The sequence below is a fragment of the Echinops telfairi genome, unplaced genomic scaffold, assembly GCF_000313985.2.
Source record: "Echinops telfairi isolate 266 unplaced genomic scaffold, ASM31398v2 ScPeMD7_7420;HRSCAF=8458, whole genome shotgun sequence".
NCBI classification, from domain to species: domain Eukaryota; kingdom Metazoa; phylum Chordata; class Mammalia; order Afrosoricida; family Tenrecidae; genus Echinops; species Echinops telfairi.
The window spans coordinates 30,573,574-30,589,189 of NW_022111320.1; the positions used below are offsets into that span (position 1 = coordinate 30,573,574).

Sequence of the window (15,616 nt, forward strand, 5' to 3'; positions counted from 1 at the left end):
GATAAATGGATAAATTGTGGTACATATATAAAATACTGTGCAACATAAAGAAGAATATTAAACAGCATGGATGGACCCGAAGGACAGGCAGAATGCAAAGTGAAAGAAGTCAAGCATGTATGCACTAACATCATACGGCCTTCTTCTATAGGAAGACAAGAATAGCTAAATAAAAAGAGACAATGCTAATTGGTGGTTACCAGGCAGGGGGTAAAGAGTAGGAAAACTATGATTTACACTGTGGAAACTAGTTACTTTCGATTGTGGGAAAAGTATTAGCGAATCTGAATGTAACGAACCTTACACAAAGTAAAAACCAGCAGTTAGGCATGCATGGATTGGTATAAGCAAACTGATATGTGAGTAGGTGTTCTGAAGTATAGGAAGATGTGTGTGAATTTCCAAACTTAGTACTGGTACCTGTTGGATAGCAGCAAGGGCTGAGTTGACTGAAATCTTACCAGAAGAGAAGAAATCTTGACCATGTACCAAACCAAACCAAACTCATTGCCACTGAGTCAATTCTGACTGTATTGGACAGAGCAGAACCGCCCATATGGGCTTTCAAGACGACAAATCTTTACAGGTAACAGCCCCATCTTTCTCTCGCAGAGTGGCTGGTGGTTTTGAACTGGTAACAGTGAAGTTAGCAGCCCAAGGTACACATTGCTGCATTCTGCTGGCTATCCATGGACTTGACTTTGCTTATAGATGCAGATGTTCAACATCCCAATTCCAATGACGATTGTTCAGATCAAAGAACTCGCACGTCTCCTCAGAGAACTAAGTTGTTAAGCATGGGACATTTAGAAACCGGACATCCAAAGTGGGGTTAGCTAAAAGCATGACGTGACTGGCTTACAAGCTTTCACGGGCGTGCTTAGTCTCAAGACAAGTTAAACAAGGGAGGATCCCAGTTTCCTCTTTTCTTCATTGGTCTGGAGAAGAGCGAATGGAATGGAGATGATTTTGATCAAATCATATGATTCAGGTGTGATTTTCAACTGAATTCATGGTGGTTCTAAAAATGGTTAATTGTAGGTGTAACTGAAAGAGAGGGGAAGTTAATTCCTCAAGCATAAATGGGTTAATGGCTAGAAGAACCAGTGGGGTAACATGAGATACAGACAATTAATATGGCCCTTGTAGGCACAGTGCCTTGTGGCTGTGGCTATAATCCAATTTTGGAGTGGGTTCTCTCTTATAGGATTACGGTGAGCTACTGCCATCGAGGCAAAGCTGACTCATAGCAAGCCCCTGTGGGTCTCCCAGATGGTAACTGTTTTACAGGAGTAGACAGCCCAGTTCCCCACGAGGAGCTACGGGTGGTTTCAAATTGCCGACCATGCGGATAACAGCCCAACACCTAACCACTACACCACCAGGGCTCTTCCGTAGATGAAACTCATCAGAGGATGCGACTGAAGTCACTCTCCTTTGCTTTCTTAGGAGTAGGGAAAGACAGAAACCACAGCTCCATCTACGACCCCTCTCTAAAGCAGGAACACAGAGGGAAATCTCAGAACTAATGGAAAAGCACCCCGGGAAGCACTTCCGAGATCTGTCTGAAGTGAAGCTGGCCAAGATCGTGGGCCTCAAAGGTCAAGGCAAGGAGACCATGAGACAGAACAGAGCAGCAGCACTGAGACTGTGAGACTGTAAGGCAGGGCGGAGAGACGTGGCTGTTGGTGGAGAGAGGTGCTGCTGCGGCCCAATGACTGTAACCTTGCTGTTTACTGATCCTGATTTGTAGGAACCCATTAACTTCTCTTATAAACCCCCTTAATTACGCGTCTTGACTGTGGATTCTGTGTGACCACTGCAACAGCTAACTGAACCCAGCATAGAAGCAGAGTGCCGTGGCAGAAACGCTAGGTTTCAAAACAGGGTAAAGAAAAATGGACAGTGAAGGAATGTCTGATCCCTGCTTTGTGGCAATCGGAAGCCAGTGGAGGCCAGACATGGCCCCCTGAGCCATTTTATAGTCTCATCTTTCTTTCAAGGGGGTATGAAAGCAAACCAAGCTCACTGCCATTGAGCTGATGCAGACTGATACTGACCCTTTATGACAGGAGAACTTCCCATTGAGTTTTCTGATATTGTAACTGTTTGTGGGAGTAGAAAGCCCTGTATTTCTTTTGAGAAGCCCCTGATGGTTTTGAACTGCTCACCTTTTGGATTGCACCCCAATGCATAATCACAATTGTTGACCTTGGAGTTAACAGCTCAAGTTGTGAGCCACAGTGTCACTTTGGTTCCTAGAAGTGCCTACAAGTATATATTATGTCAGTGTAGGCCGCAAATATGAATATTCCTTAGAATAACACCAAGTCTTCCAGCACCGGCCTTCTAGATTCAAAGGCCGGGGATCATAGTTTCATATGATAACTCAATAAACTATACATAGTTTACAAAACTGATTTGCATCCTAGGGAAATGAGTAGTGCCTGGAGTTTTAAAATCTGAAGAGGACCCATCTAACACACAACGCTGAGTCTCTACTTCTAGGAGCAAAACAAGTAAGAAGGTAACCCAAAGAGACAAGTCTACAAGGGCACAACCTCATCTACCCTGAGATGAGTTAAAACTAGATGGTGCCTGGCTACCAAACACTGACTATTCAGGCCAGTACCAAAACAGCTGGTCCCAGATTGAATGGGAAGCAAACATGGCAAAATAAAAACTCTTATTTAAAAAAATTAAAAGCCTGACAAATTGGAACAGTAGAGAGCAGAGGATTTCCCTGAGACTATCACCCTGGGAGATTCTTTAAATCTAAAACCAAGCCTCTTCTGAAATAAAGCTAAGATTCGTGTCCTAATTAAAAAACCTGAATCAGTATGAAACCCAAAGGTCAACAATTACTGAGAAAGCAAAGTTGAGAAGCTAAGTGAGGAGGGAAGCTAGAGTACTGGGAAAAGAACAAACAATACAAGGTCAATGTAAAAGAACGTTGGCACATCCTGATAAATATAATCAATGTCACTAAACAATCTGTGTGGAAACTGTCAAATGGGAACTCAACCTACTGTGTAAGCTTTCACTAAGTTTTTGTTTTTCAAATCTATCAACATGTTGCACTGACCAGAATCAGACTGGTCTTACTGGGATTCCACTAACAATTCTGTAATAAATGACAGCATCCAATATTTTCCTTAAAACACACACACACACACACACACACACACGGCATCCAAGAAGGTCATAGAAAAATACACTGTCTTTTAATTCTATTTCTCACAACCTTTTTGAAGCCCCCACATACAGAACATAAATAAGTACGTAATGTGTATATAAATTATATTACTAGAAAGAGATAAAAACAAATACATATTAGATTTTATGTTTCTTTTGCTATCAAAATCATCAGAGTAACTTGCTTCTACAGAATATTCATACCAAGTGTTTCTTTATATATACCTGCACTTCTAGGGGGAAATGTTTTTTACTAGTAATTTGGAAGAATATTTTAAAATTGTAAATAAATTGAAAACCGCCTAGAAGTTATGAAAGCTGAAATACTGGTATCTCAGTCAAAGGGTGAGAAGCAATTCATACATATTAATTCACTGATTACCTGACTCTGAGGCTAAGGATTAAATTCACATCATATTATAAAAAATGGAATTTGATCTTTATCTGAATTTGAATTTTACCTTGAACTTGTTCAGAACACCTCTCTCTGGCCTTCTCTCTCATTATTTTCGGGATCAAAACATCTTTTTCAACGTGTCTGAGATGCTCTTCTAAAAGAAAAATAAAATTTTACTTTAATATATTAAATCTGTCAGTTCAACTTACAAAATGAAAATATCTCTATTTTTTAAAAACCTAAGTCTCAAGAAATCACTAGAATTAAGGAAATAAGCACTCTCTCAACTCAAGAAAGATTATATGGTTCTTTTAAATGAGCTTAGGAACCACTGCAAATGCAGCCAGTCTTGCAGTGGAGGAGAAAAGACATAACTAAGCATCATGTTTAAAATTTTGACGAATTTTAGTTCAAGAAGAAATGACCTTGAAAACACCTCTTTCTGACCAAGGGATTTAAAGTCATAGGATCCAAATTAGGACTCCAAGAAAGCAGCGTCGTGGGCAATATGTGAGTGGCTAAGGAAGTTAAAAGGGCGCAGCAGTGTGGAGAGAGAAAAACTAAGCATGTGGAGTTTCCGGGAGCCAAGTAAGGGAAGCATTGCAAAGAAAGCCACTGCGCCTATTGCTGGCCCTAGGTCCAGGAAGGCAAGGATGGAGAAGTTTTCATTAAAGTCATCACAGAGGCAGGCTGCAGGGGTGGGACGTAGTCTAACTTGAGTGGACTTGAAAGATCGCTGTGCTTTGACATACGGGTGGGGCGAAGACAGATGTGTATGGAGGCCCCAGAGCCCGGGTGAAGCCCACAGGGACGAGGGGGCAAGAGAGGATGCACCCACGTTTCCGGCTCCAAGAAAACCGATGTGATCACTCCTTGAAACGGGGAGCGCAGGGGGACCATGTTTGAGTGCGAGAGCAGTCAGTTCCACTCGAAAAGCCAAATTTGAAGTGTTAGTGAGGTATCTTGTCGAGAATCAAGGTTACAGAGACTTGAAGTGAAAACACGACTGGAAGTCTTGCCACTCTTTTTCTCCTTTTCTAGTACAATCTGCTATTAGGGATCAGCAATCGGCAACAAAATCACTGACCAAAGTAAAAGAAATACTGTCATACAGTGATCTCTTCGTACAATCTGCTATTAGGGATCAGCAACCGGCAACAAAATCATTGACCAAAATAAAAGAAGTACCGTGATATTTATTTTCTAAATTCTGCTTCAGTCTTGCCTCTCATAGTTGTAATCTAGAAAACTCACTTATAACTTGTTCTGATGAGTCTATCTTTTACTCTATAAATCTTGTCATGGCTTTAGGTCATTGAAATACAACTTTCTTGTATCAGTTCCTTGAATTCAGATATCGCTTTATAATACTGAAGCATTTTCCCGTAAATTATAATAAAAGTATTCTTTTGTTATGAATTCTAAGTTATATTATTTCAAGTTAAAGATATCTAAGAAACCTCACCAATCAATATAAAACTTCTTCGAACAAAAGAACAGTTCTAAAATTAAATGAATATTGATTTCATTTTCCCTTGCTCTAGGTGCTAAGTCATAAATGACAACGCTACATGTACATGAATAAGTACTGGCAGACATGTCCCCAGTTGGTACCATACTAACCCGCAAAACATCAATTATCAGTTATACTTTTATACATATTCCAAAGCTACTCAGTATAATTTTATCAATATTATACTGCCAGAGATAAAGTTACAAAGTGATTCCTGTAATGTCAGCATTAGGCATGTGTGTGTCACCTTTATGGAAGAGCCTGCCAAAAGAAATCCATGTTTGAGAGTTTGCTTCTATAGCGTTACATGAATTTACACTGGGATAAAGAAGCAGGGTCACACCGGCAGGAAAAAATCTCCAAAGCTCTACGTTCTCAACATTCGCTCATCACCTGAAAGTCAATTTTCACCTTTTCACTGGCTGCGTTTGTTAGCTCAGGTTTCGCTCTCGGGCTCACGTGTTCTTGCAATATGGCAGTCCTACATGATAAAGCTACTGACAACAGTGCTTAGTATGAACCCACAGAGATTCCAGTGACACAATCAGAACACGGGGGTCTGCCACAGGAAAAGAATGTGACACAGGAGGCGCAAGGAACACCTTTTCAAGAAGGAGAATGTTCTAATGTCACTAGTTTGACTCCTACTTAGATAAGGCCATTTCGTTAGTAATCTTCCAAGTCACACTAAATTGCTCCTGAAGACGTTCATTTCTTCCCCACCGCCCCAAACCATTTTATTAGGAGCTAATTAATCTAGACATCGTGCCATTTCATAGTTCAATCACATCAAGCAGTATTGTACAACTGCTACCAAAATCAGTTTCAAAACATTTTCTTCCTTCTTGAACTCCTTGATATCAGCTCCCGCTAACCCCCACCCCTGCACTGAACCTCCCAATAACTCTTATTCTAGTTGTCTGGATAACTTCCTCTCTCCTGGGCTTCATATACCAAAAACCATAGAAAAATGCTTAACAAAGATTCAAGAAGACTACCAACAATGACAAAATACCACAGAGATAAACAGGGGATAAGGTGACACTGCTGTAACTGTTGAAGTCAGATTTATCGTGACATGTCCTTTCTTTTGCTTCTCTGAAGACAGGAGTTTTTAAAATGCCTGCAACAAATTTGCAACAATGCTCTCATTAGTCACAGTTTTTATTTTATGTCCCTGCTCCTCACTAGCCACCAAGAGCCTGGAAATAAATGCCCTATCGACTCTAAGAAATGCGCCATGTGAAGATGATGTAGCCCAGGTCTCAATGCTTCTCCCATACACCCTATTCACAGGAGATAGAGCTCTAGTTAAGATTTCAGTAAATGCAGGGTTAAATGAGCTGCCACAGCTATGCAAAAGCTTATACAGCCAAGGTTGCTGCAGCAGCATCGTTTTCAACAAGCAAATCCCAAACTTCACATTTCTCAAGATGTGAGTGGAAGGCAAAATCCCATGGAATTCTTACTCTCCAACTCCTACCAGTGGGACGACTAATAATATTTTTCCAGCATAAAATTGATCAGTTGGCTGAAAAATAATTTCAAAGACAGTAGACATTAACTGTCACTAGGTCAATCAATAACAACCTGATTTTTTCTAAGCTCAAACTCTTAACAAAACATGGAAATGCACTAATAAGGGAAACATGTCTACTTCTGCTTAGGTTCTAGGTCAAGTGGTACCATTAGCCATTACAAAAAACTCATTGCCACAGAGTCAATCCTGACGCACAGCACACACGTCCCTCCCTATAGGACAGGGTAGAAATGCCCCATAGGATTCCAAGACTAACTCTTCATGGGACTAGAAAGCCCCATCTTTCTCCTGTGGAGTGGCTGGTGGTTTCAAACTGCTGACCTTGCAGTTAGCAGACCAATTCATAACCATTACACCACCACTGGGGCTCCTTTATATATTATAATATGTTTCGTGTGGACTCTTTTGTCCTATCAGTTTTCACTGTGAATAACCACTTACTTCACACTTGGTGTGCCCACTTCCAAATATCACACTTTTCTGGGACTTCAGATGCTGCAGATGGCTAATATGTGAAAAAGTGATTTCTTCTTCACCTAACTTGGAAACTGTTAATTTCAAGGTTGGTGGTTCAAACTCACCAGCTACTCCAAGGGAGAAAAAGAACGATGAGGCTGTCTGCTCCCTTAAGATTTACAAAGCCTAGGAAACGCCATAGGGACCTACAGGGGATGGGGTTGCTGTGAGTTGGAATCCATTGGAAGGCAGTGAAGTGTTCTGTTTTCTCAACTCTTACAACTCTGTCTCGGCTCTAGAAGGGAGGCAATGAGTGTTTGGTTCAGTTAGCAGCCCAAAACTTAATTAACCACCGTATCACCTGCTATTTAAAATTTAAACTACATAAAAATTTAAATTTAGCTTTAACTAAAATAAAAAATATTAATTTAGACCCTCAGTTGTAATTTTTATATTTCAAGTGCCCAATAGCACTGGGCAGTGTGAATACAGAACAGTGTGAATACAGAACAAGTGAAGAAAGTTCTACTAGACAGTTCAGTGGGGACGTGGGAAAAATAAGAGCAAGATGGTGGTCTCTTGTGAGCCGCGGCCCTGAGTAAGAGAAGGGGCTATTACTAGAGTTCCATTCGACACTGACGTGCTCTCGTTTTAGGTCCATCCAAATACAAAGGACGCCTGGTGAAAAGGACTAGAAACTGGAGAGAGAGACAGGAGGCAGCTATGGAATATGTTGATGACCACCAACCACTGTCTCCTCCACTGGGGCTTCTCAGAAGGGGGCGGGGCATGGGGAGGAGAAGAGGGAGAATTTGCTCTGTGAATGGGGTAACGAAGACAGGTGAGCAAAGCTAAAGGGCAGAAAGAAAACCGGAGTACTCAGAACCTTCTTCTCTGACGGCACATTTGGACTGCCTATTAGGTATTTTATAATGCCAAATGGTGGAGCCCTACCCCAGACTAATTAAACTGCAATATCTGGGAGAATAGTCCTGGCATGAGCATATAAAAAATTCAATCTCCCTCCACAGCCTCTTATCCTATGTGTCTCAGGCTCTTTTTCCCTCTGCACTCAAATTGTTAAAAAAAAAAGATGAACACTCTAAGGCTTATGAACCTCAAAAGTACTATGGTGATCTAACATTAAAGAACCTAAACCATTTAAATAAATTTAGGTAAAAAAGCAAGTACAGGGAGACTACAAAAAAAATTCATGGACAAGTAGAATTAAAAGTTAATGAATTTTGCCAAGTACAACAGGACAAACACCACGAGTCCGCTGAGGTAAGCTTGAAAATGCAAAGGGGGCATAGGGGAAAAGCTACTGTATACATACATTCCTGGGGTGAGGTCTATAGGTACTATGGCAGGGGCCAGACCCAATTCAGGGATACGTATGGCAGTCAACAAAAAGGAAGGGAAAAGAAGAAGAAGAAGAAAAAAAGACATGGGTAGCAGGGGAACAGGCACTAACCCACCCAAGGGGAGGTGTTGTTTATGCCTCCACAGGAGAGGGAGAGAAGGACCAGACTTCAACCCAGGGCGACAAAATGTGAATGCAACAAACTGGCATGAAGCAGGGAACCAATAGAGAGGTCTGTGAGGCCAGTTCCAATCCCAACTACATGGACACTCCCCTCCCTGACCCTCCTCCCCTCACCGCCCCTGAAGAATTCACTTCAGAGGACAGCACTGAAGCTACAGCTCAGGGAGAGGGGTGTGTCTAATCAGGGCACAAAGGAGCAAATGAAAAGGGAAGAAGAGAGAGTGGAACATGTCCTGTCCCACCATGCCCTGAGGATGATATTCCTGCTCAGGGCAGCCAATGCACAGAGAGGACCATGGGGCTGGTCCCACCATGAGACACCATGTCCCGCACTGACCCATAGTGCTACAGGGGACAACACTGGAGACACAGTGTGGGAATTATGCCTGATCTGACCCCACCACACAGGGTTGAAATGTTAAGGGCGTGCAACAGAGTAGGAAGAGGTGCAAAACAATGAAGTCCCCAGGGAATAAAAAAGTAGACTGTGGGGCCAGGGTGTGGCACCCCAGACTCAACCAGAAAATACTCCTAAAGGTCAACGAACAGATCTGGATTTATAGGTTTTTGTTGTTTTGTTTTCCTTTGCTCCATCTTATTTTTGTGCTTACTATTATCTCTGCATATCTATCTAGATAAGATAGGTGTGATAAACAATCTGGAGGAGAAAACAATGGACAGACAGTTGGGGGGACACGGAGACAGGGTGGGGTGGGGGGGAGTAGGTATTAACAAACCCAGGGACAAGGGAACTTTTTTAATTCCCCTCATATAACTTGCAATCCATTATGAGTTTGAGACAAATAAGCTCAATCAAGTTAGTGTTACAGGTGGTTGCCAATTGAACATCCATTTGCATATTTAAAGATATCTGAAACTACAATAGAAAGCAATGAGAAACAGATTTTATGCTAAAAAGCTTCATTTGGGATAACTTCCCAGTTACCAACAGAGTCCCAGTTGCCCGTGGATTAAGTGCTGGGCTGCGAACTGCAAGATGGTGATTCAAGCCCACCAGTCACTCGGAAGGAGGAGGCTGTCTGCTCCCACTAAGATCTATAGTCTCTGAATCCCAATGGAACACTTCTACTCAGTCCTATAGGGTTGCTATGAGTCGGGATCAAGCGGATCGCAGTGGGTTTTTTATCCAGACATTTATGTACTCAATCTGAACATTTACTGTTGTGGAGCTTAAAAAGCATTTTAAAAATAAATAAATAAAAATGGGAGCTGATGAGCCATCAAAAAACACGTTATAAAAAAAGTTTCAGATTAAGGGGAGCTAATACCAAAGACTGCAAGAAGGCGATGCTTTCAAAATGATGGTAGCAACAATTGTACAATCATGCTTGACCTAACGGAACTATGAATTGTTATAATATCTGTGGAGCTCCCAATAAAATGGGAAAAAAATAGTTCCAATACATATAGGCTCTTTAATTTAGATACACATCCTCACCCTTGCCATATTCCTTTCTGTTAGACCACTCCAATCTTGTTTCTACTGTTTTTTTGTCAAAGTGCCAATGATCTTCATGTTGGTGGATTTGACCATTACGATCCAACCAATTAAAAAATTGTGGTGGCAGAGTGGATTACACCTTGGACTGCTAAATGCAAAGTCAGAAGTTTAAGACCATCCATTGCCCCTCGGAGAAAGATGCAGCTTTCTACTTCCACAGAGTTACAGTGTCCGAAATTCAGAGGCAGTTCTGCCCTAACTTATAGAGCAGCTATTAATTGGAACCAACATGATGATAGTGATTTTTTTTAGTTTATCCAACTAATTTCTAGGGAAAAGATCTAGAAATTATCTGTAATCCTATTCTCTTGCTTACCAATCCATACCCAATGCAACAGCAGGTCCTATCAATGTAACCCCAAAAATATATGTTGCCATTGCAGTTCCCTCTATCTACATAGGCCTGACCAACTGCTAGTTCTCTTAACCAGTTTCCTGTTTCTACTCATAATGCCCCTACTACCTAACACTACCACAGCAGTCACACTAGTCCATTAGAGAATCTGGATTATTTGAAAAGGGTGGCAACAGGATCGGAGGAGGGTTTATTAACAACCTGCGGTACGCGGGTGACACAATCTTGCTTGGTGAAAGTAAGGAAGACTTGAAACACTTACTGATGAACATTAAGGATTGTAGCCTTCGGGATACATTACAACTCAATGTAAGGAAGACCCAAATCCTCACTACTGGCCCAATAGGTAACATCACGATAAGTGGAGGAAAGGTTGGCGTTATCACAGATTTTGTCTTACCTGGATCCATAATCAATGCTCATGGAAGCAACCAAAAGATGAATTACATACGGTAAATCTGCTGCACAAGACCACTATAGAGTATTAAAGAACAAGGATGCTATTTTGAGGACTGATCCACTCCATTGCATCACATGCATGTGAAAGTTGGACACTGAATAAGGAAGACCATAGAGGAATTGATTCCATTTTAATTAGGGTGCTGGAGTATCATAGACTGAAAAGTATCATAGACTGCTCTGCTGAAAGGACAAACAGATTTCAATTAGAAGAAGCAAAACCTGAATGCTCCTTAAAGGCAAGGATGGCAAGGCTTCGTCTTACATACTTTGAACATATTGTTAGGAGAGACCAGTCCCTGGAGAAGGACATCATGTTGGGTAAAGTGGAAGGGCGATGAAAAAGGAAGGCCCTGAGGAGGTAGATTGACACGGTGGCTGCATCAATGGGCTCAGGCACTTGTGAGGACGGTGCAGGACCAGGCAGTGTTTTGTTCTGTTGTGTACAGGGTCGCTATGGGTCCCAGGCAGCTTGATGGCAACTAACAACAGTTGTGGGAAACAGAACTGGGAAGATAGTGTATGTGAACAAACTCATACGTTCAGGAATCTGGGGAGCCATGGATCCCGTGAAGGAAACCTTCACATTCTTGGGTTGAACAGGCATCCCACTTACATTCTCCGGAGTAAAAGGTATTCCCCTCAATACCCCGCCCCCCTCCCCCCCCCATAATAATGCCAATGCTAAAGCATTGTTTGCAAGCACATGGTCTGCTTACTTGAAGGGCAACTGCTTCAATGCTATCTGCCATCAAAAGCTGTCAGGCCATCTAACCCTAAGTACAGCCCACGCCCTTCTGATATAAGGATCATGGATTATTTCCCTGAAGAAGAGTTCAAAGTCACCTAAAGGCTGCCATCTTGACTCTGGAATCCACCCATCTTGCGTATGTACCTTCTTGTCACATGCATACCTCTAGTGCCTCACCTTCCTATTCCATGTATAGCTCTGACTCTTCCCCCCTCATGTTACGTGTATCCCTCTAATACAACCCCTTCCTGGTACATATGTGCTTACCGTGGCATGCATGCCCAAGATTATATAAGGCCGCAAGGGAATACATTGCTGCCTCATTCTAGTTCCAGTCTCTGTTGGAAGAGGTGAGCCCTTGCATGCCTTGCCTCATGTCTCTTTTACGTATCCCTCAATCACACAACCGCCCCTTAGAACCCATCCAGATGTGGGCTGGACCTCATAAATGGTCATAGCAGTATTGTAAAGATATAATTATGCTACTGATTTCTTTAAAATTCCCCCAAAGCTTTTGATATTATCAGAAAACAAATGCTTTATCATCAGCCCCCACTCCCTGAAGCATCTAGCTCCAGCCTACCTTCCCTTAAGGATCTCTTCCACGCAGGTTCTTATTCTGCTTCAGCATTTTAGGTGTTTGCTACTTCTGCCTAGCACGCTCTTCCTGGCTCTTCACCTGGTTGCTTCAGTTCATCCTTCAGAATCTAATCCAAATGACACTTCATAGAGCTTTTCATTCCAGTCAAAACCAAACTCACTGCCATCAAGTTGAGTCAAATTCCTACCAACACTATAGGGCAGGGTACAACAACCCCTGTGGGTTCCAAGATTGCAAATCTTTATGGACTTAGAAAGCCTTGTCTTTCTCCAGATGAGAGGCTGGCAGTTTTGAACTGCTGACCTTGTAGTAAGCAGCCCTATGTTTAACCACTAGGGCTTCTAGCAGAGCTTTCCATTAACCACTGCTATAGTTAACATTAACCCTCTCTTAACCTTGCTTATTCATTTACATCACAATGTATAAAGGGGAAGAGGGGAGATTTGTTTTCTTTCTTCCACACTAGAATACATGCTTTATGATGAATGACAGGTACATGTACAATACCTACCACCCACACTGCCCCAGTCGATTCTGACTCCATGACCATATAGGATAGAGGAGAGCTGCTCCATGGGTTCTCTGAGGCTGTCAACCTTGTAGGAAACAGACAGCCTCATCTTTGGCCCAGAGTTCCTGGCAGGCTCAAACCACTGACCTTGTGGTTCGCAGCCCAATGCTTAAACCACTGCACCTCAAGGATCCCTAGCACTACTATACTCCAAACTCATTGCCATAGAGTTGATTCCTACTCAGATCGACCCAACTCTTGAAGGATAAACCCTCATCTTTCTCCCATGGAGCAGGTGGTGATTTCAAACTGCTGAACTTATGGTTAGGAGCTCACCATGTAAACCACCATACCATCAGGGCCTCCTCAGCTTTGTTACAGGCCCTAGGAAACAGCAGGTAGACTCAAACTTTTTTCCCTTTGAGCTTGTCTGTGCTATATACAACTGTTTCCTAGGGCCTATAGCAATATTAAAGGAGCCCTTGGGGTGTAGAGTTTATGAATTAGACTTCGATCCCCAAGGTCAGCTGTTCAGAACCACCAGCAGCTCCTTGGAAGATGGGCTTTCTGCGCCCATAAACAGTCACAATCTCAGAACCTCACAGGGGCAAGTCTACCCTATCCTAAAAGGTAACTATGAGTCAGTATCGACTCTATGGCAGTGAATTTGTTTGCTTTTTGGTAGTCCTGTTGGTTAAGTGTTGAATTGTTAATCACAACGTTGGTGCTTGAAAACCACCCAGGGAGAAAAAGCAGGCTTTCTGTTTCTATAAAGGACCAACAGGAATCAGAATCAGCTCAATGGCAGTGGGCTTGTATTTGTTTTGATAAAGCTACAGCTCAATTGCTAACTGCTTCATAAATCTTGAGGCAATCATCTGGCTCCAAATCAGTGTGGTCACTGTGTGTTTCTTCCTGACAACTCCTTTAGAACAATTGCAGCGGTTCTCCACCTTCCTAACGTCTCCACCCTTTCATACAGTTCCTCATGTGGTGGTGACCCCCCAACCATAAAATTGTTTTCGTTGCTACTTCATAACTGTCATTTTGGTACTGTTATGAATCGGCCACCCCTGTGAAAGGGTCATTCGACCCCCAAAGGGGACTGATGACCACTGAATTAGAGTATTCTCCCAATTTGCCACTGTGGACTTTGACTAGTAACTTAACTTCTAGGCCTCAATTGCCTTCTTAATTTATAAAACCAAGAAAATTTAATTTACCACATCATGTACTTAGAATAATAGGGAAAAGGTTTGATATTATAGTTTTCAATAAATGTCTTGTTTGTGTGTCATAAATCTTTTTCATCCTCCTTGAGAAAACATAAAAATGTCCTTTTCATTTCAGAATTTGTAAGTGTCAAAAGCCAATTTACCTCCCAGTATCTTGAGGCTTAGTATATATAAACTGAAAAGTACTAGCTCGATTACCATTCCCTTCATAGATGAAGCTTTATATCTATAATCAAAGATAAACTAAAATAGATGCCAATGAGTCATTCTGACTTACTGCCACCCATGAGCATCATGCAGAATTGTACGAATGGAATTTCCAAAATTTATAATTTTTTTTGTATCACCAGGTGTTTTTGCTTCAAGAGAACTGGAACCTCCAACCTAAGGAACACCTTCACATCAACACCTTCAAATAAACAGGGTAAGGCAACGATATTGCACTGAGACCCTGTAAGAAGGGGGGTTGCAAATGTAAATGGTGTGGAAGCACGAAAAATAAATAACATGTATCAAGTCCTTAGGCAACTTTTCCAAGAAACGACTACTTGCCACAGTTGCCTAGACCCTCTGAACCATTTGTTTTAAATCAGACACCACGGATGAATTTGAGCTGTGTGAACTCCTGACACCTAAAATAAAATCGGAAGAACATGCAAATTTTTCTACGATGCGCATTAGATATTTGCAGTTTGAGACCGCAGAGAGCCGAAGAGGATGCTAACTTCAGGAGAAAAGTTTACAAGTCACAAACGGACGCGTGCTTAGACCACAAACCTGGCGCCCTTCACCTAACCCTAACTCAAGGCGCAGGAAGATGACACATGACCTTCAGAAAACGGAGGTCGGCCAGAAACCCAGAGTTTACCGCAGGGCAAGAGGGGGAGTCAGCGGAAGCTGCGCAGCCCCCACAGCTCCGCACCTTTTCCAGGTCTGCCCCGGGCCGCCACGCCCGCGGTACGGCCCGGGCCTCTGGCACCCCCGCCCCCTGCACCAGTACCTGCAGGGTCGAGCGCCATCTCGGTGGGCTGGAGAGGCAGTACCCGGAGGTGGATCAGGGGACCGAGGACCTGGGACCGGGGACCAGGGGCGGGAAGGGGAGGAGCCTGGGCACGGCTGCACGTGCGGCCGCCCGGGCTTCCCGCGCAAGGAGGAAACCGAAGGAACGTGACACCCGAAGAGCCGGATCCAGCCCCGTTGCTTTCTCTTGTTCCTACTTCCGCCGCCCAGTGCGCCTGCGCCCTTCTAGCCCCGCCCCCGAATCCCTTTACCCCGTAGCGGCCTTCGCAGAAGTAATGACCGTGGGGGAGGGCGTGGCTGCGCACGCACCTGGCTTTGAGTTGAGCGCCAGCGCTGGGGGCTTGGTCTGCGGCGGCGAGAGTTGCAGCTGGGGCCCTTGGGGATCGCGCTGCCTCTGGCTATTTATGTCCGAATCTGAGATTTCTCCTCGGAGAACTTACTGTACCCCCCCGCCCTTTCATTCAATTTTCCCAAACTGTCATAAAGATCTATTTCATCCCTGCCAGGTGCAGAGG

General features: G+C 43.0%; 1 protein-coding gene across 1 annotated transcript in view; it reads right to left on the reverse strand.

The window, feature by feature from the left end:
• The window catches only part of CMC1 (C-X9-C motif containing 1), an 86,920-nt gene extending 71,638 nt beyond the window's left edge, over positions 1 to 15,282 (reverse strand). The window contains exons 1-2 of the mRNA XM_045297586.1: positions 15,082 to 15,282; positions 3,657 to 3,746 (exon numbers count right to left, since the gene is read on the reverse strand). Of these exons, the coding sequence (XP_045153521.1) occupies positions 3,657 to 3,746; positions 15,082 to 15,100 (109 nt within the window). The 5' untranslated portion in view covers positions 15,101 to 15,282. The remainder of the gene's footprint in view (positions 1 to 3,656; positions 3,747 to 15,081) is intronic.
• Positions 15,283 to 15,616: the final 334 nt, after the last annotated feature.